Genomic DNA, 26,646 nt, shown 5'->3' on the forward strand with positions numbered 1-26,646 from the left:
ACTATCTGGAATAGCACATTTTTTATTTTTGTCCAGGGAAGATGCCAGAATCTGAGCTAGGCTCGGTCTTCTAGGTCAGAACTCGTTCTGCTCCAGCCTCTGTGAGTGTCCTCAAGCTACCTTTCTGCCCACCTCCCCGTCACAACACATGCAGTTACGATGCTGTGAGCACTAAATGGACATTGATGAACCCAGGTCATCACTGGCTGCACACAGATATACGAGACCAACCACTCCTAGGGGTCACTGATGTTTATTTTGCAAACAAAACCACTGGGGATGTTGCCTGTTGACACCTCGGGATGACACTGGGACACTTGGTGGGAAGCTCTCAAGGGCAAGGAGTTGAGTCACAGGGTCACAAAGCTGGGGTTCCAACAGGTGTCAGCTGCTCTGGCTTGGCTGCAGGGCAGCTCTAGTGAAGCGGAGAGAACGCCTACAAGCTCAGGGAGGGGCTACCAGAGTCTGCCTGCCCAGCTTATTTGGCGAGGGGATTTCTGAACTTCTGGCCAGCAAACTTGGCCTTGCTGCCCAGCTCCTCTTCAATTCTTGGGAAGCGAAAGCAGGGAGAAAAGGGGAGAAAAAGATTACACCTCAGCGCAGTAAGTGTTCCCACCTCTCAATCAGGTCAAAGGCTTAGCAACCCGAAGGCCTCCAGGGACCGCCCCCCCCCCAAAGCACCCGATCCATGCTGCCCTCGTTTCTAGGACACTAGGGACAGAAGAGCCTTCAGCTCCCTGATGCTCCAAACCACCCTGCAAGCTACCATCTGTCTCCTAGCAACCCCATATCCCTCAGTATTTCCAGGGGGCAAATCAAATACATGGCTGAGGCAGAAAGGAGCAGGACCTTATTCAAGATGGACTGTGGAGGCCCTTGCTGGGATCCCGACACCAGACAATTTAAGCCAACAGCAATAGCAGAGGAGATGGCAGTCAGGTGACAGGTACACTAGAGGAGATTCCTTCATGCTCGAAAATCCCAGGATAAAGGGCTGATGTGGACATTAGAGCCTTGGCAGTGCAGTGGATAGGTCAGTGGGGTTTGAACCCCGAGTCCCCATGTGGGAGAGAAGGCAGCAGACTTCCGCACAGGTCTACGAGGCCTTGGAAACGATGGGGCAGTACTAGTCTGGGCCACAGCAGGTTTCCCGCGGGCCATGACTGTGCATTAGGGTGTTCCCAGACAGGAAGGGGGAGTCAGGGCACACGAGGACCCAGCTGTTTGCTCTTGGGCAAGTGTTAATTTCTGAGCCTTTATTTTTTCATCTGTAATAAGCCAGGACACAAACTGGATCACCACTAAGAGCTCTTCCAAGTTCTAAAAGGTTTAGTTTAAATTGTCCAGAAGAGACCCCTCTGCTGTTGTGCGCCACTGGATGGCAGCACTGTACAGAGAAGGCGCTGGCTTTGCGTTCAGGGCCCCAGAGGACTTGTGGTGTTGCCAGGGCCTGCGGGTGGCAAAGGTTCTGTGCCCAGCTTGGGCTCCCTGCACTCTGCAGCACCCGCCTGTGACTGCTTCGCAAAATCAGGAGCCCATGTGGGGAAGGCAGTGTCACCCTCAGGGTGGGACCCTGCTGAGTCACAGCCAGAGGTTACCGAGGACACTTCTTTACCTGAGGATCTGGTTGTACTTGGCCAGGCGCTCAGATCGGCAAGGCGCACCAGTCTTGATCTGCAAGGAAACCACAGGGTCACAGCTGCTTCTGGTTGGAGCGTCAACCTTCATGGGTGTTCTGGGGCAGGGAGAAGTGGCCGTGGTGGAAAAGAAGGGGTGGTGGTGGTGTTGTGTGTCAAAGTTATGGGACGGTCATGGGTGTCCAACCCAACACCTTGAAGAAGGGAGTCACTGAGCTAGAGTCTCAGGGGACAGTTAACTGGCATGTCGCCCACTACATCGCCCCCATCCTACTTTGCAGGACAGTGAATGAGTTAAGTGCTTCTGCATAGCCACCTCAGGGGAAACTCGTGGGCTTTCCTTGCCGGAGGAAAGAAGTCAAAGGCACATGGAAACGATTCCCTAGAGGACTACTGGGCCAGTCGCCAGCAAGGGATCCCATCAGAAGGTCCTAGATTAGAGTGTGGAACACAGCTCCCAATCACGAGAAAGACCACACGTGTAGGGAGGGTGCAGGCCGATGGAGTCCGCCACACTGTGGCTCTTGGTCACCTTTTGGGTCTGGAACACAACTCACTACCCCAAAGAATCAATTTTCAGCCCAATAGAGGCTGAGAGGGCGGCAACGACAGTAAGGATGTGTGCCCAGCTTAGCAGATGTAACCATCTGGGTCGAAGGAACAAGGCTGAGGCGGGCCGGGAGCGGAGGAAGGCTGAGCACTGTTGCACTGAGGGGATTGCAGAGAGAAAACAGAATGTGTATGAATTGTTCAACGTCAAGCCTGCGTTGTAAACCTTCACCAGGACCATACAGTTGTTTTTTTTAAAGGAGGGCAGAGGGTAGGGGATTTGTGGTGTCCACCTTGAAGGTTCGGAGTATTCCCAGCAAGTGGCAATCAGAGACAATGCGGGACACGTAGTTCTTACCTGCCCAGTGCAGAGTCCCACCACCAGGTCAGCAATGAAAGTATCCTCGGTCTCTCCAGAACGATGAGACACCATGACGCCCCACCCGTTGGACTGGGCCAGCTTGCACCTAGACGCCAGAAGAAAAGCCCAGGGGGCATTGGCTCTACTGCCCAGAGACAACAAACAGCCTCTTTCAGCAAGCGTGCCAAAACCAGGCTGGTAATACAGATGCCCGAGGAAGGCCCCTGGTGCCATGATTCATCAGCCTTGAGGGTCAGTCTGAGCCTGGCGGGACATGAGGGAGGGCTGAGCTGTCCACTCCCAGTCTTTGCAGGAGAGGAGCAGAGGACTACTTGGGAGAGGGCCAAACGATACAAGGAAGACCCTTGAGCATCCAGCCCTGAGTAACGAGGTTCAGCCTCCTGACACCCCCCCCACTACGCCGCACAGTGGTTAAAAGGCTCCAGGTGAATGAAAGTAGACACCTATTTCTTCCCAAGCATGAAGAGCCAGGGCTAGGAAGCTGGATACTGTGTCACCTTAGTGTGTGGCACTTTATTTAAAAGCCACATGAAGCTTAAATGGGAAGGCCTCCAACCCGGGAAGCCCTGTCGTTCCTCGTGACGCTGCTCTTGAGAGGGCGCGGGTACTCACGCCTGCAGAGACTCGGTCACGGAGCCGATCTGGTTCACTTTGAGCAGGAGGCAGTTGCACGACTTCTCGTCCACGGCCTTGGCGATTCGCTTCGGGTTGGTCACTGTGAGATCGTCCCCTACCACCTGGATCCCTGAACTGGCAGTGAACTTTGCCCAAGCGTCCCAGTCATCCTGGTCGAAGGGGTCTTCGATAGACACCACTGAGCAAAGGAGGCAGTCTCATCAGTGTGGCCCTCCATGAGGGAAGGACCCACCCCACATCTCTGCCCTGGTTTCCTTTCTGATGTGCTACCCACCTGGCCTCCTTACACATCTCCTGGAAACCTTCATTGTGCCAACCTGCTCCCATGACTCACCCACAACTGTGGTACTCTAACTTTGTACATCTCCATAGTGGTTTCAGACTATTGCCAGAGTTAAGAAGAGCTACAAACTTACTAGACTAGACTGAGCTTGTCTTGCGGGGTGGTCAATCTTGAGCAACTTCCTGCCACAGGGGTTAAACGCAGGGGGGCTCTGAGATCACTCTTGCTGCCTGTAACCTTGCCTGGCATTTGCTGAGTGCTCTTTGCAAATTATTAAAACGTCTCTGGCCTCAATTTGCTCCTCTGTGCACATTACATAATACCTTCAGCTGACTGTTCAAGTTCAGTTCCCTCACCGTCCACTGGCGCGCAGAGTGCACCTGCTCTCAAGTATTTCACAAGTGATGGCCCTGCTGGCACTCAAAGAGCACCCGCCTGAATCCTTGGCTGCATCTCAGTAGGCCCTATGTGCACCAGCACCCTAGGCTCCCTCCTCCCACCCCCGCTTCGCCACTAGCTTCAGCTATGGGGCCTTGAGTCAGTGGGCTGGAGCACTTACCTGGGTAGTTCGTGATGAAGGACTTGTACAGGTCTGCCAGTTGGTCAGGTGAGATGTACCTGCTGGGGTCATCAGGAGACTTAAAATCTAGGTCGTATTTCCCAGACCTGAAGAACTCGGAGGCAGCAACATCCATGCCGATCACCACCTTGTCGGTGTAACCAGCTTTCCCAATAGCGTTCTTCAGCAGCTCCAGGGCTGGAAAGAGATGGTAGTTGCAGTCAGAGAGTCGCTCACGTAAGATGCTTGCCCCTGCTCTCTAGAGGAGCCAGGCCAGCAGTTTGAAACCATCAACTACTCGGGAGGGGGGGGGGGGAGAGACGAGGTTTTCAATTCCTGTAAAAAGTTATGAGTCGGAATTGACTTCATGTCATTGATTTTGAATACCTTTTATGCTTTGGGGCAAGGAACCATTGGTCAGTCCTCAATGTACCACTAGGTGGAGAATTCAGTATCTTGGAAATCCTTAGTGACAAATGCTCCTAAATTTAGCATTCAGGATGAAGTTGTTGGCCAAGAGACAGTTCTAGTGACCAGCTGAGATCAGCTGTCCCGAAGATCACGCCTTAAATAGCTGAGGTCAGAAGCGCAGAGCAAGCCCGTGGCGGGAGCCCCAGGCGCACAGCTCTGATCTCTGGTGACAGCCTCGGGCTCACCTTACGTGGCAGTGTGGCTCTGATCAGGCGGCGCTAGACACTGGACCTCTGTCCCTCAAAGATCCTAAGTGGCTGGGTGAAATCACGTCAAAGTACTATTACCACCACCAGCCACATGCAGCTCAGCTCCAGCACTTCACGCATGTAAACCCGTCAAGGAATGGAGACTGTCCTTTGATACAATACAAATCCAGCTGAGCACGCACTCTCCCCCTACAACACAAATGGCGGTCCTTCCATTGCACTTTCTCTCAAAGGAGTCAAAGCAGAGGGCAAAAACAGCACATGTCTGCGTGAGCCTGACTGCAGCTTTACGGGCTGCAGCCACCAACTGCAAGCAGACAGAACAAGCTTTACTCCTTCCAGGGGCAAGAAATTCCTTGGACAAAGTGAAGCAGCAGCTCCAGATGCCCACGCTACAACCCTGCTAGCCTAACTTCAATAGAGGCTGGAAAGACCATCGCCCCCAAAGGCCCACCCGGACCCATACCTTCTTTGTTCTCCAAGATGTTGGGGGCAAACCCGCCTTCATCGCCAACATTGGTGGCATCCTTGCCGTACTTCTCCTTGATGACGTTCTTCAGGTTGTGGTACACCTCGGCCCCGATGCGCATGGCCTCCTTGAAGTTGGCTGCTCCGACGGGGAGGATCATGAACTCCTGCATGGCCAGCTTGTTGCCGGCGTGGGAGCCGCCGTTGATCACATTGAAAGCCTGGGAGGGAGAAAGGAGTTTGGCATTCAGCCCACAGGACCTCCAAAGAATAGGAGCCCCTTTGGTCCAATGACAAGGTTCCAAGGTGAGCCTGAGATGGGCCTGCTGTGGCCAAAAAAGGCCCCCATGGCTTCTGGATACAGCAATCCTGCTGCCACCAGGGTCACCCAGTGTTGGAAGCACTGTGATTGTGTTTGCTCTCAACCATCACCGCAAAAGATGGGTCTGGATGTGGGAGGCATGTTGGGGACCCTGCCAACACCCTAGTCCCCACCTGCAAAGTTCAAACAAGCAACTCACAGGAACGGGCAGGATAACTTCGGAATTGCCGGCCAAGTCAGCAATGTGACGGTATAGGGGGACTCCCTTCTCAACAGCTCCGGCCTTGCACACAGCGAGGGACACGCCCAGAATGGCATTTGCACCAAATTTTGCTGTAAGAGAACAGGATCAATGACTGACAGTACTCACTCATCCACCTCAGAGGGCATCCCGACCCCTCTGCACCCCTATTCCGCAGAGCTTAAAGCAGCCACATTAGATATGCAATTAAGCAGGCCCGATGGGATGCCCCACCCCCGCCCTTGGTGGTTCACAGAATGATTGTAAACTCTACAAAATGGTTGGTAATTAAGGGCAAACGGCTCCCGAGTAACCTGTTAATGCTCCTGATATTTAAAAACCCCATTTGCTGGGGTGAGTCACAGAAGTGGGAGATATGGACTGCCCAGCTCTCTTCCTAAAAGATTTTTTTTTAAGATCCTAGAGATTCTACACTCTTCCTTGGCCAAAATCCTCTTGGGTCACTCACATTTATTCTCAGTTCCATCCATCTCAATCATCAGCTTGTCGATCTTTTCCTGTTCCGTAACGTTCAGCTTCTACAAAAGGTGAGAGGGTGAGCTTTCAGGGGGAGCGACCCAGGGTCACGTTATTCACAACAAAAGCCCCAAATGAGAAATCAGCAGGCGGGAAACTGCCTTTTGCCTACTTCAAGGGTGTAAGGCATCACCTAACGGGGGTGGGGGCAATGACATACACAAGTACAACTTTGACAAGAGCCTTGTGTCATGAAGGTTAGTCACCTGAGAACCCAAAGCTACATTTTAAACAAAGCAAAACTCTCTAGCACATGCTACATACGGCACTACTATCAGGTACTGTTGTTTTTACTCTCATTACACAGGCATTGCACTTTATGTACAAACCACACACCTCCTCGTGCGTTTAGTTTGCCGTGCATGAGCATGTTACTTGCTGATGCCACACGGCCACTAGCAGCCCCATTAGCGCTTAAGCAAAATGTTTGAGGACTGATCAAAAGGAGTATTTTCAGTAAAACTAATAAATCTGATATTCTTTGAAGTCTCAAAAAGAGAAATGTGTCACAGAGGAACCATATAATTAACTCTTAAACTAAAATATGAAAATATATACCCATCCCCTCTGCAAATTGTGAGAGGGATGATGATGTGGAGTGCTTTGCTCTCTTGATAAGGCATTGCTGGAAAAGACACACCAGCAGATGGCGTCCGAGCAGTCTAACTGCATGCACCCCCCCCCCAGGGAAAAAGCCCCCCAGAGGGCCTTCTGTCTGCTGAGAGCCTCCCCTGCTTGGCTGTGTGCAGGTGCCCAGGAGGCTGTGATGAAGAGCACAGCCCAGAGCAGTAGTGAGGAATTAGCCTGGGGATGAGGTGGGCAGGGATCAATTAGAGTGCCACCAAGACCAGGCTCAGAGAAATCAGCAGGGAGGGAGCCGCTTAACGAGGACCCATTTGCCTGTGGTTACAGGAGGACTGAATCCTCCAAGGAGGAACCAGGCTTGGCTGTGTTTGAACTTGAGAGAACTCCTCCAGACAAAGTCTTTCACATCATTCCCTCGCAGGAGTTACAGAGGGGGACAGGACACACAAACTTGATGAGATTTGTGTCAGGGTGCAGAGTATCCTTCCCACCTCTGTCTACTACACTGAGTTCCAAGTAAAACGCTAAATGTGTTAAAAAAATAAAATAAAACCCAAACCCAAACAACCCAACTCTTAGTAAAACAGGGTAAATAACTTTATAAAGTCTGCCGTTGAGTCAGTTCTGACTCATAGCAACCCTACATAAGGAGGGTCTTTGGGACCTTCATGAGGAGGGAACCCCATCTTTTCCCTGGTGGGGTTGAACAGCTGACTTTGCAGTTAGCAATTCAGCTAACATCCCCGACACCCCCACCAGGGCTCCAAATAGAACTCTCCAGTTCATCAAGAATGAAACCCCTGTCATGGGTCCCCGGCTCCTGACAAAAGTACTCTAGAAACTTCAGGATCATTTCTTCAAAGTCACGGAAGCCGAGGGTCATGTCAGGGCCCAATTCCCAATACCATGCACATTAGACATGGGCGCACAAGCCGTGGCAGGTGAGAAACGGCCAGACAGGGAATTCCACTGGCTGCTTTAGCTCTCAGAGTAAGCTCGTCAATAAACAGGAAGCCCACTGCCCTGGGAAATGCTCGAAGGACATGAATGGGTATTACTGATCGGGAGGTAGGGCTCCTACCTTGCTAACCAGGGCAGGCGCAATTGTTTTATTGATGTGCTCAACAGCCTTTGAGACACCTAGAAGGAACAACCACATCAAATTACTGACATTAATTAAAAAACCAGGCTTGAGCAACATTGCTGGAACGGGCCATTGAAGATGTTAACCCAGATATTCAGAAGCCACCAGATTTTCAATGGCCCCTCCTAAAAGACCCCATTTTCCACCCCCCTCAGGATCAGAGGGCTATCTGGCCCAGTCTGAGGGCTCTGACCTAGGACCCCAATGGGTTAGAACCAATCACAGAGCAATCACCTCAGACCGTCTGCAGGTAGTTAGTTTGCAAGACCATGCACTGGACACACCAGCTGCGGAGCCAGACAGCGAGGATGCCCCTGATTACCTGGGTGCACAAGGCGGGTGCCAGGAACTCATTAATATACTTAACGGGTCTGGAGACACCTGACCAGTAGATTGACAAGAGAAGGAAAAAAAGAAAAGCTCAGAAGAGAACAGGGTATGAAGGAATCTGAGTGAGAGGGAGAGAAAACAGGAAGGCAGGTGAGAATAGTTCAGGGACCGTGAGTTCACCTCTTGGTAAGTATTTATTTACGAGCACTTATTACCATCAAGGCACAAGTCCCTGTGACTTAGACAAAGACTCCTGAAGGGAACAAGCAATGGTAACAGATGGGATCGTGGTCTCTGTCTCTAGTCTATACAGAAGGCCTCCTTTTACAGCCTTCCTCAGGGTGAGCTCTTTAGATTGCCACCTCATCGTGAAACGTTTTACCACCAACACTGGGACCTCTTGGGGGGGCTACAAAATGCTGTCACTGCCAAGGTCTTTGTCCTTGGTGAGCATGCATGCTTTAGCCTGTACCCACACAGGTTCCACCTACAGGATGGTGAAAGTTAAAAGCCAGTGGCTGGCTTTGCCACAAAGTTGCCAGTCAACAGACCCAGTTAACAGAGTTGACCTGTGTAACCCACCAGTTTTAACAGTGGGTTACCACACCTCCCTTTCCAGGATGGACCCTTGAAGAGGGCCTGGAAAGCTCCCAAGCCCCCTGGAGAGAAGGGGAAGCATTCCCTTAGTTTCAAACAGGCTGTCTTCTCACCCCGAGGGCCCTGGCCCCATGAGGATGGAGATGCTAGACAGCCCGCGGCACCAGGAGCCAGCACAGGCCACAGGCTGTCTGCAAAGGCCCGAAGAGGAAGGGCATGGAGGTGTGGAAGCAGCACAGCAGCCGGCCTCCAGTTCTTACCTTTGCCCAGATACCGGGTCTTGTCATTGTCCCGGAGCTCCAGGGCCTCATAGATCCCAGTCGAGGCCCCACTGGGCACGGCCGCTCTGAAGAGCCCTGCGAGGGGGAGAGAAGGAACAGTCTGGATGAAGAAAGTCAGAGCACCTCGCCAAGCTCCCTCCCACTCACACATGGCACCTACCCGCAGGAAACAAGGTCACGTCCTCCTACCAAGCGGCCTCTTCTTCCCACATACCACACTGCTCTGACTCTACAACACGGACCCCACTGCAAAGCAGACATGTTTCCTGAATTTAACAGAAATGATTCCAAGCAGGCTGCTCAAACCAGTGACCGCAGGCCCCGAATGGGGAGGTCCCAGAGCCCAGTCCTGGCGCTGCAGACCACGACTTAATGACACAGAAGTGCACTGTGAGAATCTTGTGGGGCTTTCACGTAAGATGTCCTAGTAGCTTTGTTAAAATGAATTCCTTGTATTGACTAATAAAATATATCCAAACCATCATTTCAAACACTATTTGACAGTCTATTTTTCATACCAAATCCTCAAAATCCAATGTGTATCACTCAGTTTCAGGAGGGTCAGGGGAAATGGAAAGCGGAAAACACAGCGAGGCAGCGGGGTAAGCGAGCGACGTTACATGGTGGGGATTGTCATCAGTGGTGTGAATCAAGGTATGTGTGAACTGCTGAATGGAAAACGGACCTACTTTGTACATCATCACCCAGTTCACAATAAAATGCAAACAACACTTCATACAACAGTGACCACGTGTGGCCAGCTGCTGCCAGGATTTGATTGTCCAAAGTGCTGGCTCCGGAGCTCACAGCCACTCCTCATCGGTTTCAGTCTGGACAGTGGGAATTGCTATTCTGGGGGCTCCCTGCACGACAGGAACTTCAAAATCAGGGTGAATCAAGTGTGTGTAAAGACGTGTCAGGTCTGATTGCATGAAGACCCCATTAAGCCCTGAATCGTGCCATCTAACAGGTATAAAGCAGCCATCTGGCTACAGCTCCACTAAGGACCATAAACTGGCAAACCTTGGAGAAGGGAGTGGAGTATTGCAGAGAGGAGGTTACAGGAAGCAGACCTGTTGAGGGGACGGGAACAGGAAGTGTGGGTAATCGCCTGCAATTACTCTTCGGGGTAAGGAATTGCCTCATTTGAGCCATGTGAAAATTGGTGAGTAGACAATCATACAAGAGAGCAGGCTTACTGCTTGGATGGGACAGAGGGCCCTCAGTCATCCTTCAGGTCTGGAGCGGCACTCCCATCACGTGTGAAAGCTCAAGAGGAGCCTGGTGGCGGAGTGGGTTAAGAGTGGGCTGCTACCTACAAGGTCAGTCGTTTGAAGCCATCACGCGGCTCCTCAGGGAAAGGCAACATTTTCTCCTGCAGAGCAGTGAAGTCTTGGAAACCACAGGGGCGTTCTACCCTTGCCTACAGGATCTCTAAGGAGGCAGAATGGACTGGATGGCACTAAGTTTGTTTTCTTCAACTCAAAAGTGCAGCATTCACCCAAGCTCAGAGGGTTAGGGGGAGGAGGATGGAAACGGAGGGAGCGGGCTAAGTAAGGACAACTCAACGCAGGAGTTGAAGCAAACTGTGAATGCAAACTGATGACCTAAACTTTCGCCTTATTCACAAAGTTTAAAAGAAAAACAAAACAGAAGCATCAGAAAAGGACTAAAGAAGGTACAAGAAAAAGAGTTGGAGGGATGTTCAGGCAAATGAGGGCGAGGCCCCGCAAAAACCAACCAGGGAACTGAATCAGATGTTGCCTGCATCCCTTGTGTGCTAGTCCATGACAAGGACACACATTTCTTGGGACCTGCTCCCACTGCCCATGCACTCACCAGGCCTAAAGCCAGTGATGAAAGGCTCTTGACAAATCCACCCTCCAAGTTGTTTGTTGAAATGAGCGACAGAGTATCATTTACCAAAACTGTTAAAATATTCTAACTTCACAGTGTTTCAAAGGGAAATATATATACATTTATTCAATTTCATGGTTAAGTAGGCGGCTCTTTCCAATCTTCCAATGACCTAGGCCTTTTCTGTTTGCTTGTTTAAAGTCCTTTTATTTCACAGAGGAATCTCGCCCCTGACTAAGCAAGGCACTCTCACCAGCCAAGGAACATTCTCAGCCCCTTGGAGGACCCACAGCACCAGTCACAGGGCAGGGACTCCTAAGGAGCCTCACAGCATGTGTGTGGCCTGGTGAGTGTCCCCAGGTAGTCTTCTAGTGCCAATGGATCCAGCCTCAGAACCCCTCCCTGTTCTGTAGGATGGGTGGGGAGGGCTGGCAGGCGTGTGACTCACAGTGACTCAGCCTGACTGGCAGACCACAGTGAGCTCAGCACCACTGGGTGAGTCTGCCCAAAGCTCCTTCGCAACCTCCCTCCACCACATCCAGTTATACACCAGATCCTGCTGAGGCGGCCTCGGGGCTGTCTGCTGAAGGGCTCCATCTTCTGAAAGTAAAAGTTTCCATTCTGTTCTCTTCTCACATGGCGGGAGGCCCTCCTTATGAACTGAGATAGAACACACATGAACCTACGGTTGTTGAGTCCATTCCAATCCCAGGGGCCCTAGACAAGAACTGCCCACTTTTTTGGTTAGCAGCTGAACATTCACACACTGTTCTAACAGGACTCCTTGAGGGGGATTTACAGCCCAGTCAAGGTAGGAGCCCCAATGTTCTCCCTAGGCTCAAAAATAAAAACTTATTTTCATCCTTGGGTTAAGAGTGATTTCTAGAAGGGATGATTTGAGTACTATGTATTAACTTGCACTCAAGGGGAAAAGATTCTCCTGTCGCCTCACTGATGTTTGATCACAGTGGGCGGAGTTACAAACTAGTAACGGAGCTTTTTAAGAGACAAGACCCTACCTGACCTCCCTACCTCAGGAACCAACATGCCAGCCAAGAGTCAAGACTCTGTGCACCACATGGGCAGACCAGAAAGGAAAGCAACCACACCAGATGTGGTGGCTTACGGCTCCTTTATTTGAAGAGCACTCTGGTAATGGAGCAAAGGGAAGGAACGAGAGAAACCAGGGCCCATACCTTTGGCGGTGTAAAGATCGACCTCAACGGTGGGATTTCCACGGGAGTCGAAGATCTCTCTGGCGTGAACCTTGAGGATAGACATGACGGATTTCTGTAGGGGAGACACACGGATGAGTTCCCATAAACCAGAGTGCACCCATTAATCATTCATTCAGGAGTGGTTATCACAAGGTTCCAGGGTTGGAAGGCCGCTGCAGTGGAAACGAAGGGCCGGACCCCAGAAGTTCAGGTCTCATCCTGCAGTCAAGAAAGCTAGATGTGCACCCCAATGAGCAACCAAACCCACCTGGAAGATGAACGTGGTGGTGGGTGCAAGACGGCTGAGGTCGAGTTTGAAACTGATTACTGTCGATGGTCAGTAAGGAGGATAAGCATGGATGTTCAGAGCGGAGAGAGCAAAAAACAATGGAAAAGGGAGACGCTGCTCCCAAGGAAAAAACACCTAGGATGGCCTCCTCATTAAAAAAGAAAAAAAAGTGGGGGCAGATAAGGAAAACCTGACTTAAGTGGCAGAGTGAATTAAAACTTGATTAAAGCGAAATGTTTGCAGCCACCTAAGAATGGTTTACTGACCCCCACAGCCAGAGGCGCTGTGTTTGAGCCTCAGGATGGTGAGAGCCCTTGGCTGCTCTTTGTCCCCCCCCCCCCTGTTTTCTGGGTTTTTAGAGAGAGGGCACATTACTAATGACACCGAGCATCTCATCTTTTTGAAAACAAAAAAAAAAACCAGTTCTGAAATGTTATCAGTCCTTAGAAGTGTCATCTTTGAACACCAGGATTCCCCAAGGTAAGGGGCTTTCTTTAAACCAAATTTAAGAAGGTGGGAGGCCCACAGGAAATGACACAGCCAAAGGGAACTGGAATTACAGAGCCAACCCATGTGCTCAGAAAGTTAAAGCCCTTTCTTATGGCCATCCCAGCTCTCTAAGGAAGAAACTCAACAAATGAAAGACCTGCAGTGGAGACGAAATGAATTAGTATTCAGAAACTATTATCTAGCTGGGCTTCCCTCCAGCATCTCTGGAATGTCCTCAAGCAGCAAATGGTATCATTTCCCCCTTATGCTTCAAATTAGACACCGAAGTCGCTTCTATGTTAACAATGGCGTTTTTATTTACTTATTTATCGGGCAGTAAAACAGTATCTAGCTTCTATACTTCACTCTCGGAAAATGCAGATTTCTTGAAGCCCACTTTTTGAGTACGATTTTAGTGGACTTTGAGGATTCATTTACATACAGGAAAAGGCACACACACCTTAAGTCAAAATTTGGGATTTGATGTGTGTTGGCACCCGCAGATTTTAAGCACATGGTATAAAAACACAATCATCCTGGGTCTTTTTTTTTCTTTCATCCTGGGTCTTTAATAAAGTATTTCAGCACACAAAACCGAATTTTAACGAGGTTAGTCATTTCATGATGTTCAAGGAAAATGTTAAAAGACACCTTTAAAAAGTTCTGTAAGCCGCAGCTTATTCCCGAGCGGCGAAGGCTGGCCCCACGCCGAGCTGCAGGCTCTGAGCCACCAGTGGGGCGCAGGGGGTACGGGTGGGGGGAGAGGGGGACTGCAGCTTCCTGGCCATCTTCCGCCCTCCCCCCACCCCTTCCCCAGTCCCGTCCTCCATTTTAGGAACGGCCTGGCTTTAATTTCCCCCAAGGGCTAAGTCTGTATCCCTCCTCCCAAACCGTTTCGTCCCCGGCTACTGATGGAGGGGCACGTTCCGCCCCCGGCGGCAGCTGGCATGACTGGCTTGCATGTTTCACTCCTGACCCTGGAGTAGATTTGTGGCCCTTGGACCCGTAATCACGTGTTGATCAGCACCCCCCCCCCCACCAAAGAAATCAGGGCTTCTACAGGTGCTTCCGGCGCCGGGGCCGCGCCTCTAGGCTTCGGGCACCTAACAGGGCAGGGCGTGGGCTCCGAGCGCTTAGGGAGCGGGCGGAGCCCCACCTGCCCAGCGCGCCCAGACCCTCGCGCGGGAGTCCGCCCAAGCCTTCGGGCACGCGGTCTCCGCGCGGAGGGCGCCCGACAAGTTTGGCCGGGGGAAGCCTCGGTTGCCTAGGTAGGAGTCTTTACCTGGCCGCAGGTTCTCGTTGCCCAGGAAGGAAGTGGAGGAGGCTGCAGACACCGAGACGGGTGTTGGGTCAGCAGAGGGCGGATGCTGCGACTGCCCGAGAAGCTCTCCGCACTACCTCTCCCGGTTTCCTGCCCAGCCCCGGGAGGCCCCGCCCACCACCCGCCTCCCGGCTCGTCATTGGCTCAACGCGCCGTCACTCAAACCCTCCCCTCGGGAGGGGGCGGGACTGCAGCCACCACAGAGACCGAAATGCTGGGGGGCGGGGTGACTTGAGGGCGCGGGACCCCCGGCGACCTGAGCCCCCAGCGGCGCTCCCGGGTTCCGGCGAGTCGCGCCCCCGCGGGGACCCCGGGGGGGAGCTGGAGTCTGGGGAGGCGGGCCCCGGAGGGGCGGGGTGCGCGGCGGGCATGAGGGCTCGGGGCTCCGGCACGTACGACGAGTCCCGCACGCACTCGGCGCGGCTCCGCGCCGCACGTCCGGCCACGACCTTGGGGACGACCTTCGTGGCTCACCCCTTTCCGGCCTGGCCGCTAGGCCTCCGCGGCCTCAAAACGGGGCGCCCGGGAGGCTCGTCGGCGTCGAGGCGTTGAGCGGCCGCGCACCCAGCAGGACCCCGGCTCAGGGAACGGGCCGCGGCGCAGGCCGCAGCGCTGCGTGCCGGAGCCCACGTGCGCGCGCCTGCGCTCTGCGCCCGCCAGCGCCCAACGGGACAAGGTGCCCGCTTGCCCAGCGCCAAGGTGACCCTGCCTCTCTGACCTTTTTGCATTGGCCTGACATTGAGGGTCCTACAGAAACCCTCATCCTTAAATTACAGCCAACAATCCGCTAAATCGGCATTCTTCCTCCGTGCTAGGCACATGTCCAAGTATTCATTCTTCAGCTAAAAGAATAAAATTAGAAAGCACTGTCGATTGTGATTAAGAATTGTACGAGCCCCAAATAAAATGATTTTTTTTTAAATTAGAAAGCACTGTCATTGAGCCATTCAGATTCGCAGGGAACCTCAAGTACAGCTAGAACGGTCTCTTAGGGTTTCTGAATCTGTAAATCCTTAAGGAAGCAGACTGCCTCCTCTTTTCTCTTGGAACAGCTAGTGGATTTGCACCACCGATTTGCCAAAGGCTTAACCAATAAAAACAAACACACCACCATAACTCCTTGAATCTTGCCATTACTTCATCTTCAACTGCAGACTCTTCCCCGCTCACCTCAGGGACGCAATGGGTTCCTGTGAACTATGAATATAGTGATTGGGAAGGGGATGTATCCCAGAGTTCAAAACAGGAGACATCCCTCGTGATCCAGCAAATGGTAAACAAGTAGTGGGTGGCGCGGCCTTGGTTTTGTGATCTAGAAAGAACTGATTAACCCAGTGTCACCGAGGGGACTTCCACTCTTAGAGTTGAATGCTCTTTAGTGTTTCTGAGACTGTAAATCTTATAGGAGCAGATTGCCTCATTCTCCTGGGGAGTGGCTGGAAGATTTGAACCACTGACAGTAGCAGCCCAATGCCTAACCCACGTTGCCACCAGGGCTCTTTTGAGACTCATAGGGAAGTTTTACAGTGACCTTATAGAAGGTTTCTAAGACTAAATCTTTCCAGGGGCAGACAGTCTCATCTCCCATGGCAGCCCTGTAACAGGTTCCCCACCTGAGGGGAGGGCTGAGATGATCACTTCCTGTTCCATTTTTTATATTTTCTCTGTTTCCGAGTGTGAGAACTTTAAGAATGTCATACATCTTTATATTTCCCATATTGCCTTGCATACAGATATGCAAATCTTCATTTGAATTTGAATGAGGCCCTGGGGCTGGTCAGTTCTACAACCAACTACTTCCTAGCTTCTTTCTTTCTTACTTTAGGTTTCCAAAGCATTGGAAAGGTGGTGGCCTATTAAGTTCACAGTATTTAAAAAAAACACAAAACATTGACAAAGAAACAAAAATCTTAATATTAAATTCAAAAATGCAATGAGATTATAAAAATATTTTTCACTAACATATATATGAATTTTGCAAGCCGAGTTAGTGATTTCACCACTTCCATTTCTGACTGCTCCAAACCAATATCTGAGCCCCATGACTCAGCAGCTACACCACAGCCAGCATCTCTCAAGCCTCGTAAGTACTCCCAGGAAAGCAGACAATTAGTGGTCTAAAGTTCAGAGCAGTGCTTAAGGTGGCTCTGAAAGGGCTCCAAAGAGTCCCCTTTATTTTACACCAGTATCGTTAGAGATTAAGATAGATGAGGCTCTTGTAACCACTTGCTGGCCAGAGCCAGGGAGTTTAGCAGAGAGCCAAATGCGGAACAACATGATCTCAGACAGATGCTGTTGCAAGATTTGTGGAGGCCACAGCACAGCGATCAGAGCCAGCACTTTGACTGGACATTGTCGTTCAAATGTTAATGATTAGTAGAGATGCTGAAAGGTTGCAGGTGTGAATCCATCCAGAGATGCCCTGGAAGACAGGCTGGTGACCTGGTTCCCAAAGGTTGACCTTGAAGACCCTGTAGAGCAGTTCTCTGCACCCAACAACAACGACCCACTTGGCTTACTGATTCCATTGGTGGGAAATGCCAGCTTAAGAGAGGGAACATCAGCCATCTTATTTAGGTCCCAGGGGTAACTGTGACCCTACATTGTGTACTTATTCTTCCCTTGCTTTTCTTTAGGGCTTTCAACTCTGTGATTGAGCTTTATGTAAGTGGCATCAGACTGTGTGTAGTCTTTTGCTACAGTTATTTTCTCAGCCTGCTGCTCGTGGGATCTAGCTGTGTTGGTCCCTGTAGGTGCAGAGACGCCAGTGGTTCCTTGTCAGGATTGCACAGGGGTCAGTTGTGTGAATATCGCACTTTCTCCTACCTAGGTGCATATGGGTTGCTGCCAGTGTGGGCCCTGCACCCCCCCCCCCTTTCTAACCTGAATAAGGGTGCTATGAACTTGTTTGCAAATGTCTCCTGAGTGCAGATTGAAGTGGTTCTCTAGGGTCCCTACCTAGACATGGAAGTACTGAGTCATAGAGCTCCGAATCTTCACCTTTATCTTCTAAAGCAGTGGTTCTCAACCTGTGGGTCTAGACCCCTTTGGGGGTCGAAGGACCCTTTCAATATATAATTACATGTTGTTTTGTGATTAATCACTATGCTTTAATTATGTTCAATTTCTAACAATGAAAATACATCCTGCTTATCAGATATTTACATTACGGTTCATAAGAGTAGCAAAATGACAGTTATGAAGTAACAATGAAAATAATTTATGGTTGGGGGTCACCATAACATGAGGAACTGCATGAAAGGGTCGCGGCATTAGGAAGGTCGAGAACCACTGTTTCGAAGTGTTGTATCTCTCTGTACTTCCACCAGGACAGCATGCGTCCTGACCGAGTTTGGGGGAGAATCAAGCTCAGCTCTTCCCTTGACATCTGTTCTGCACATTAAATCCCCTCTGATTCGCCATCATCCATCTTTTCTAAGTCCTTAAAACAAAAACAACATACATGCTCTTCCCATCAGAGGTGTGATGCTTTCAGGTCTTTTAGGCCAACGCTGTCAAAAGCCCCTCTTGTGCTTTCAGAACTGATAAAGTCACATGTAGGAAGTAGACCTGGGGTAAGGTTACCCTAGGATCCAACATACAATTTGGGGAGACAGGTGGGAGAACACAGTATGGGTTTTAAATAGTCATATTAAGTTCTTCTGTGGGGAGGGGTGGCTGTCCATGTAGTTGGGATTGGGGCTGGCCTGTCAGACTTCTCTACTGGTTTCCTGCTTTGTGCCCGTATGTTTCAGCATAGTGGTAATGTAGTTTTTGTGGTAAAATTAGGTGCCTTAGCTGATATTCGGGTTGGCTTACACTCTAGTATATATGGTAACTCCTTGTGAGTCCCTGGGAGGCAGGGTTGCACCAAGACTTCACAGGGACCGAATATGGGAAGAGAGTCCTGCCATCTACCGGAAATAGATTACATGATCCATGTCTCCCTTATTTCATGTCAGGCACCATGTTGCTTACATGTGTGGTTAATTTCTTTTGTCAGCGAGGCTCAAATAGATCATCTCTGCTTTTCAAATAAGGAAACTGAAGCCCAGAGAATTCTACTGATGTACCAGAGTCCCCAGCTAGTAAGTAAAAAACCCAGGAAGCCTGGCTTCCCAGTCAAACTCTCCAGCCTGCTCCCCAAATCTGCTCTTCCAAAAGGAGGTTTGATTCTTTCCTGGATTTGAATAAGAGACTACACACTAACCTTAGTCCAAGTCCAAGGAGCCTTTCCTTACTTCCCACAGCTACACTACGAATATAGGCATCAATAGAATTCGGTTAGAGCAGTGGTTCTCACCTTCCACATGCTGCGACCCTTTCATAGTTCCTCATGTGTGATGACCCCCAACCATAAAATTATTTTCATTGCTACTTCATCACTGCCATTTTGCTACTGTTAAGAATCGATTGACCCCTGTGAAATGGTAGTTCGATCCCCAAAGGGGTCTCGACCCACAGGTTGAGAAGCGCTGGTTTAGAGCAACAGTTAAGTGCTAATTGCTTAACCAAAAGGTAGGCAGTTCAAACTTACCCGTAAAATGGGAAAGCAAGCAAACAAACAAGCAAACAAATAAACAAACCCTGACAATCTGCTCCCATGACGACAGTTGTTCCTTGATAGATACTGTGGAGTAGATTCTGACTCACATTAAGTTTTGGGGGAAACTTTATGGGGCAGTTCTAATTTGCCCCATAGAGATAGCGTCACAATGACTCAAAATCCACTGGCTGCTCAGAGCAACAACGGCAGGATTTGAGGTGCATTGGTCACCAGGCCTTCATCTCCCCTGGATACAGTATCATCTCTAGAACAAGTCGACAGTAGGAAGGCAGAGAACAGATACACTGTAGCACCAAATTCCAGTTACACTCCATCTCACCCTGGCCAGGACATTTTCCAGATAAACTCCCTGATTGTCCCTAAGCAGCTTACAGCGTCCTTGAAGCGAGGCCCCTGGGTCTCCTTCACTGCAACTCCCCAAGTGATCTTGCCTTTTGTTGGTTTGCTTCTGTTTCCTGGAGGTCAGGAAGATGTCGAAGGGGACCTGGATTTCAACACAGCCGTGATCAGAGCTGCAAAAGCAATGGTGATGGAGGGGACAGTGGTTGGATAGATTTGTAACTGGCTGCCTGGGCCTGGGGATGGGCAGGTGGCCAGCCCCATCCTGAAAGAGGTGATGGCATGCTGCTAAGATTCCACAGGCCTTTCGAGCTGGCGGGACAGCTGCACTGGGCATGCCTGACTGCACTGGAAGCTGCCCTAGCAAGAGCCCAACAAAAAGCCTTTTGAAGGACTTCTGGGTGCCTGCCACCTCCACAGCTCCTTTGGAAAGCTTTCTCGGACTAAATAGGTCTTCTCCATGTGAATATAGCTGATTCTATCACCATGAAAGGTGACCTGGCCTGAGCTCTGCCCGGGAGAGTCACATCCTGATGCTAGACTGTAGTTATTGGCCTCTCCCTTGAAAAGTCTGGGTCCATGATGGCACTACCTTGCTTTTCTCCCTCTGCGCACTTGAGTGGGTTGGAAGCACCACCCTTTCAGTTGAGTTGAACTGAACTATTAGCTGAGTTGAACTTGACCTAGAGAATGAGCCCATGATGGAAAAAAATATTATAGAGACATAGAGCAGCTTAAAGACAAAAACCCAAACACACTGCCATCGCATTGATTCTGACTCAGAGTGACCCCATGGGACAGTGTGGCCGTGAACCTTCAGAGGAGCCAGTCCTCCTCTTTCTCTCACGCAGCAGCTGGTGTGCTTGAACCTTTGTCCTTGCAGTTAGCAGCCTTATGTGTAACCAACTGGCTTTGCCACCAGGGCTGCTGACATAGCCGCTAAGAAACGTGGGCAATTCAGGAGAAAACAAAGTCCATGAGGTGGCGAACAGCAGAGTCAGCTGGTTGGGTGGTGATGTAAGAACTAGGTGATGGCCCAGCCAAGTTGATGTTGGCACCGAGCTGCCGTAGCCAGAGTTGTGGTGGCATTTTAGCCCTTCAGAGGCCCGCTGCTTGGATCCCTGTCCTCTCTACCACCTTGTGACCCTCTCCCAGAAGCCTCTACAGGGAGGAACCTGTGTGAGTCTTGTGCTCACCATTTGAAAGAGCCCCCAAACAAATTCATTTTGACCAGCTGACTGTACATCTGAATCTGACTCCACGATATTACAAGAGGAATGACAGCGTTCACATATGGCAGGAAGTGGTTTAAATCGGTCGATGCAATCATTGTTTTTGAACCCCTACTTTGTGGCAGACACTGGGGTCAAAGCCAGGAAGATAAATCAAGCCTCACCGTAAGGAAACCAACATTCTAACAGAGTCGGAGGAGGAAGACCAATAAGTCAATCGCCACCAAATTGATTGTGACTCATGGCAACCTCGTGGGTGCTAGCTTAGAGTTGTGCTCCATTGGGCTTCAGGTGGTTGAATTATTTCGGAAATAGATTGCCAGGCCTTTTTTCCAAAGTATTTCTGGGTGGACTCAAACCTCTATGAGCTTCCTCCAGAGGAGGCCAATTGAAATCAAACCAGACCGGGAACATACACGTGCTGTGTCAGAGGTCACATGTGAATAGAAACTTGAGGAGGCCAGTCACTGGGAAGGGAGGACATTCCAATCAAGAATCTCAAGGGCAAAGGACTGGGACACCTTCCCAGTGGGCTTCAGTATGCTATATCGAGCATTATGTCCTTTTCCAAAAAAAAGTCTCTTCTGATAATATATTCCAAGGACAGGAGACCAAGTCTCGTTATTCTTGCTTCTGAGGGGCATTCTGGCTGGGCTTTTCCCAAGACAGATTTGTTTATCCTCTGGCAGCCCACGGTCCTGTCAGTATTCTTCACCGGCACCATCATTACTTCTTCTCTGGGCTCCCTTATCATCGTCCAACTTTTGCAAGGATACGAGGCTATTGGCAATACCATGGCTTCGATCAGATGCACCTTAGTTCTCAAAGTGACATGCACGCTCCTCAATACATTCCAAAGAACCAGAGGTCAGATGACAAGACAGATGATGGATCTAGACCCATTAAAAACCAAAATAGCTTTGATACAGTATCAGCTTATATTGGAAGCAGGACACCCCTTAAGGAGAGCTCACCTTGAGGGGCACTAGATCTTCACTGGCAATCTCTGAGGATCCTGATAGACACCTTACTTATCACAGTGACCCTACAGGACAGAGTAGAATTGCTCCCGAGGATATTCTAGACTGTGAATTTTTATAGCAGCAAACAGTCTCATTTCCACCCAGTAACCTTATGTAAATCTATATACATTTGCCTAATCTAGAGCTTTCAGGTGATACTTGGGATCACGCAGTATTTGCCATCGTTTGACTGAGCGGTAGTTTTCAGCTTTATCCCTGTTGTTATGTGTAACAAGGCTTCATTTCTCTTTCTGGCTGTGTGAGCTTATGCTCTAGGGAAATGAAATATTCCAACCTAAATCAGGTGAGTTTTGCTATGCCCACACTTGCAGTACTTTCTAAGGCACTTTAATGAACGAACCATGGAAACTACAGGAAGCCGTTTGTTTGGCGCACATTCCCCTTCTGTCTCAGCCTCTAATAGTCTGAGTGCTCCTAGTTGATATTTTCATATTTCCTCACCATGATTTTTGGCATTGATTTTTTAAAAAATATGGAATGCTTCACGAATTTGTGTGTCATCCTTGCGCAGGGGCCATCTAATCTTCTCTGTATCGTTCCAATTTTAGTATATGTGCTGCCGAAGCAAGCACGGCATTGATTTTTTTAAAGATGATTTTATTGGGGCGCTCTGACAGCTTTTATAACAATCCACACATCAATTGTATCAAGCATATTTGTACATAGGTTGCCATCATTGTTTTCTAAACATTTACTTTCTATTTGAGCCCTTAGTATCAGCTCCACTTTCCCCCCTCCTTGCCCTGCCCTCCCATCCTCATGAATGCTTGATAAATTATTATCATTTTTCATATCTTCCACCAATTGCTCTCTCCCCTTCACCCACATTTCTGTTGTTTGTCTCCCTGAGGGTTGGGGGTGGGGTGGGGTGGGGTTGGCATTGATTTTGACTTTGCAGTAAACAATGAAGTGAAGTATGCTTCCTGTTGACTCTGAATATTGTGATGCTCCCTCCCATCTCATACCCCAGGTGGGCCCCTCACTTGCCTCACCTAATCCTAACCCTAACCCTAACCCTAACCCTAACCCTAACCCTAACCCTAACCCTAACCCTAACCCTAACCCTAACCCTAACCCTAACCCTAACCCTAACCCTAACCCGGGCCCAGGATGCTGTGGCAACTGGTGGGGAGGCAGCATGAATAGAAGAATAACTTCCAATGTGAAGGCTGCTTTAGGAGATGGGTGGCCAGGTCTGAGTCCAAGCCCACACTGGCCTGCAGGGGAGAGCACGCTGGGGAGGGCCCAGGACCGTGGTGCAGGGAGGAGCAGGACAAATACTAGAGAGGGAGGCCCCATGGAGGCTCTGCTAAGAGATACACAGAGGATCAACCTTTCAGGACGCAGTTGCTGGGAGCTGTTCTGGAGAGGCTGGGGCCTGTTGCTGGGGGCCTGGCTGTCTGTGTCTGAAGGCTGTGGTGGTCCCTCTCTATCAAAAGGCCTTCGTGGTCCAGTTCACCAGTTAACCATGGAGTGACCCTAGGTGTGTCAGGACTGCTCCAGAGGGTTTTCAACCATCGATTTTTTGGAAGCAGGTGCCCAGGCCTTTCTTCTTAGGCACTTCCGGATGGACTTGAACCTCCGATCTTTTGGCCAGCAGCCATGTGACCTAGCAGCTTAACTGTCTACACCACCCACCCAGGGATTCCATGTATACCTAAAGCAAATACAATTACTTTACTTCTAATTCATCTGGGTTTTAACCAAAGTGGTTTAAGGTTGTTTCTGAAATCTTGGGGATTAATAAAACAATCTAACACAGACACACATAACACACACAAACAAACAACAAACAAAATCCCAATAGACTGAACATTAACATGCCAGGCTCCTGCCTCTTATTTTATGTAACACAAATAAAGTGTGGGATCCAGGCATTCATCAAAGAAAAGTGCATTTGTTATCTTCCCATTAACATCTCCCCAATTGGCACCCTCCCAGCTTCATCGATGTGGTGCTTCTGCACTGAGTCCTGGCAAGAGAGTGGCTTCCTGGGTCAGTGCCCAGGGCTCTCCCTGGGTCCTACCCTAATGACATCCCGGGGCTCATTCAAGACAGACGTTCTTGCTCCTCTGGCCAAGGCTGCAGGCACCAGCTCTCCCGGGAGGAGTGGAGTGTGTGCCAGCGGCCCTGTGCTATGGGTTTCATTGTTCCTGTTTTTGGAAGAATGGATACGCGATGTCCTACTGCCAACAAAATACCCTTTCTTAATCTGGCCCCGGGCCCCACAAAGGAACTTTGAGGGATCCAAAGAAACTCCCACCCATGCCTTGTTGTGTGTATTTCCTGAGGGAGTCTGGGGCCCCCAAAAGATGAAGAACCATTGCTCCAGGGCTCACCCCGAGGAATTTGATCTTTGCTCATCAGTGATCCTCAGGTAAAGAAAAAGATCAAGTTTTTCTCTAAATTCTGTAGGAAGCTGCTGTATTTGGATTTTCTGACCTAAAATTTATCCAAGTATGTGTACTCTGTTAAAATGACAGTGAAGAGCTTCATTGGAGGACACGCTGACAGTAGATGGCCAACAGCTGGCTAGATGACGTTTTCGCTGAAGGACAGGAAATAAAAGGACTTGTCTGTAGGAGCCGTTGAGGGAAGCGGTGACATACAGCAGTGACTCTAAGTCAGACACGGCTCATCTGCACACATCCTGGCCCGGACCGGGATTGCAAGCATCGTGTGAAGAAGGTTTCACTCATCTTTCAAGTTTGTGCATCTGGGAGCAGTTGCAGTTCTACCTCTGCTCCCCATCCTCCCCGAGTCAGTGCAGATTACCCACGACTGCGAGCATGGCCAGAACGCCTCTTATTTTCCCAATCTCCGCACAACGCAAAAGGGGCAGAAGCCTCTCCGAGGCCATGCTCGAGACTCCGAGACGCTTCCACAGACTCTGCGGTTTACGCTCAGGAACGCTTCACATAGCTCACAGAAAGGAACGGCTCCACCTTTCGCCTGTCCTCTCTGTCCTTGTGGATGGGCCCAGGGACCCAGGGCGTTCCAGGCCCTCTCACGTGGGCCCCAGCCCTTCCTTGCCAAGACCTGCCCTAGATAGTGCCTCTCCTGCGTTGGATAGTTGTTATAGGGTCTGTCAAGGTTGAAGGGTCAGATTCCTGTTCATCTTGTTTTCCAGAAGTCCCTACCCCTCCACCTCCTTTACCTGCAATCACTGGCTGTTCATTCCAACTCATAGTGCCCCACCCACCCCCATCCCCACCCCACCCCACCCCACCCCACCCCCACCCCCACCACCTTTGGATGTTCAATGGCTGATCTTTTCAGAAGTAGATTCCCCAACTGTAGGATATAAACAGACCTTTCCCCAGCTTTGTCTCCCCCAAATATATGCCTAACCTAAGAGGCTGTTTGCCAGCTCAAGGTGGGATGTCAGAAGCTTAGAGATATTCTCACTGTAGGCATTCAGCCACCCAGAGCAATCAGATGCTATTGTTTCTCCCACCTTAGACCAGGCTCACTCCCTGCTGTTAGGGACAGCGGATTGCTTCCCTGAAAGCTTAGACTAAATCAAATCTCCAGCTTAAGGGCAATCAAGGTCAGGCCGCCATTATGAATGTAGGATCTGCCCATCTTGTCACATGTGTATCCCCAATCCCTCCCCTTCCTGTGACTTACGTCTTTATCTGTAATCAGTGGGCTTGCATGCCCCGAAAGGTATATAAACCTTGGGTAGAAATAAGTTTCTCTTTCTCCTGCTCTCTCTGCCCTCGCAATGATTGGCTCTGGCTGTTGAGATCATGGCCGTCCAGGAGGTGAGCATGCTACTATGAAATGTGTCTGACTCCTTCATTTTACTCTCCTATCTCTCTATGACTTTACGATTATATATATCTTTTATATATTATTATATATCTTATATATTATTTTATTGCATTATATATTTTAATATATTATATATTAACCATAAAATTGCACCGACTGAAGCTGAGATTAGTTTGGGCTGGTTTCCTCCACACCCAGCCTTTCTTCTGAGGTACACCTGGAGGGACGTGAACCTGCTACCTTTCAGGTAGGTGTTTGGACTAAGCTGAAGCAGGTCACAGGGCCTTGCTTTGGGATGTGCTTCCCTGCACATCCCAAAAGTCAGCAGCAGACAGCGCCAGATAAGATAACCGCCCAATAGATAACCAGTGAAACCAGATGTCCTGGGTTTGAAGAAAGTCACAAGGAGTGGACAAGCAATTCTCTGGGAGTTAACCTCCAGAGAAGATAACCAGTGACACCAGGTGTTCTGGGTTCGAAGGAGTGGACAAGCAATTCTCGGAGTTTTTGGACCCCATATGCTAATTGTCATACTTGCCATACATTCCTCACCACCCCTTTAAAATCCCACACCCCCAGCTGCTGAGCAAGACTTCCCTGATCTGTTTGCCTAGGCCATGGGAACTTCTTCCAGGAGCTCCCCCTAATAAAACCATTTCTGTTTCTGCCCTCCCTTGTCCTGTCAGTTATATCTGTCTGTCTCCCTGTACCTCAGCTTCACCTTTTTTTTTTTTTGTAGTTAGTTCAGGGATCATTTGCTGGCCCTTAGGAGCGTTTTCCAGTCCAGTCTGTTGGGGCACCACGCCCTGGCCCCAAAGTCCACTTTCAGCATTCCCTGGGGACCTTGCCACTCCATTCCCTTGCTGTTCCGCTGCACTCCCCCAGTGCTTTGCCTCGGTGTGGTGGGATCAGGTCAGGTGCAATTCCCACACTGTGTCTCCGGTGCTGTCCCCTGTATCGCCCTTAGTCACTGAGGGGCATCATGTCTCATAGTGGGGCCAGCCATGTTGTTCTCTCTGTGGACTGGCTGCTCTACTCAGGAACATCATCATCACGGCCTGGTGGGCCAGGCTGTGCTCCACTCTCTCCTCCTGCCCCTTCATCTGCTCCCGTGTGCTCTGATCAAATATGTCCATCTCCCAGAGCTGCAGAGTCAATGTCGTCCTTTGGAACAAATTCTTTTCGGGGGAGGGGCAGGATTCCACTTAATATATGGTGCTGGGGCCAGCCTCCCAGACCTCTCCACCTCAGCTTCACCTTTACAGTAGGAGTTGAACGGTCCAT

The 26,646-nt window shown here is 50.1% G+C and overlaps 1 protein-coding gene and 1 non-coding gene across 2 annotated transcripts; both read right to left on the reverse strand.

Annotated features, from left to right (window-relative positions):
• Positions 1–219: 219 nt before the first annotated feature.
• ENO1 (enolase 1) lies at positions 220–14,526 on the reverse strand. The gene is made up of 12 exons (XM_075550676.1): positions 14,366–14,526; positions 12,285–12,378; positions 9,211–9,306; positions 7,961–8,019; positions 6,227–6,296; positions 5,716–5,849; positions 5,193–5,415; positions 4,047–4,244; positions 3,181–3,382; positions 2,545–2,653; positions 1,616–1,674; positions 220–548 (listed from the first exon to the last, which is right to left on the reverse strand). The coding sequence occupies exons 2-12, from the start codon at positions 12,367–12,369 to the stop codon at positions 479–481; spliced, it is 1,305 nt and encodes a 434-aa protein (XP_075406791.1). The 5' UTR covers positions 12,370–12,378; positions 14,366–14,526; the 3' UTR covers positions 220–478.
• A 7,525-nt stretch (positions 14,527–22,051) lies between these two features.
• LOC142438177 (U6 spliceosomal RNA) lies at positions 22,052–22,157 on the reverse strand. The gene has a single exon (XR_012782605.1). It is a non-coding gene; the product is annotated as a U6 spliceosomal RNA (small nuclear RNA).
• Between the last annotated feature and the right edge of the window lie 4,489 nt (positions 22,158–26,646).

Source organism: Tenrec ecaudatus, chromosome 1 (assembly GCF_050624435.1).
Source record: "Tenrec ecaudatus isolate mTenEca1 chromosome 1, mTenEca1.hap1, whole genome shotgun sequence".
NCBI classification, from domain to species: domain Eukaryota; kingdom Metazoa; phylum Chordata; class Mammalia; order Afrosoricida; family Tenrecidae; genus Tenrec; species Tenrec ecaudatus.

Bases quoted from the DNA above. Each gene is read 5' to 3' on its own strand.
- ENO1 (XM_075550676.1), bottom strand. From the start codon at position 12,369: ATGTCTATCCTCAAGGTTCACGCCAGAGAGATCTTCGACTCCCGTGGA. The intron at 5,850-6,226 runs GTGAGTGACCCA...GTTCTCTTACAG, and splicing joins GGATGGAACTGAGAATAAAT to CAAAATTTGGTGCAAATGCC. The intron at 3,383-4,046 runs GTAAGTGCTCCA...TCCTTTGCTCAG, and splicing joins CTTCATCACGAACTACCCAG to TGGTGTCTATCGAAGACCCC.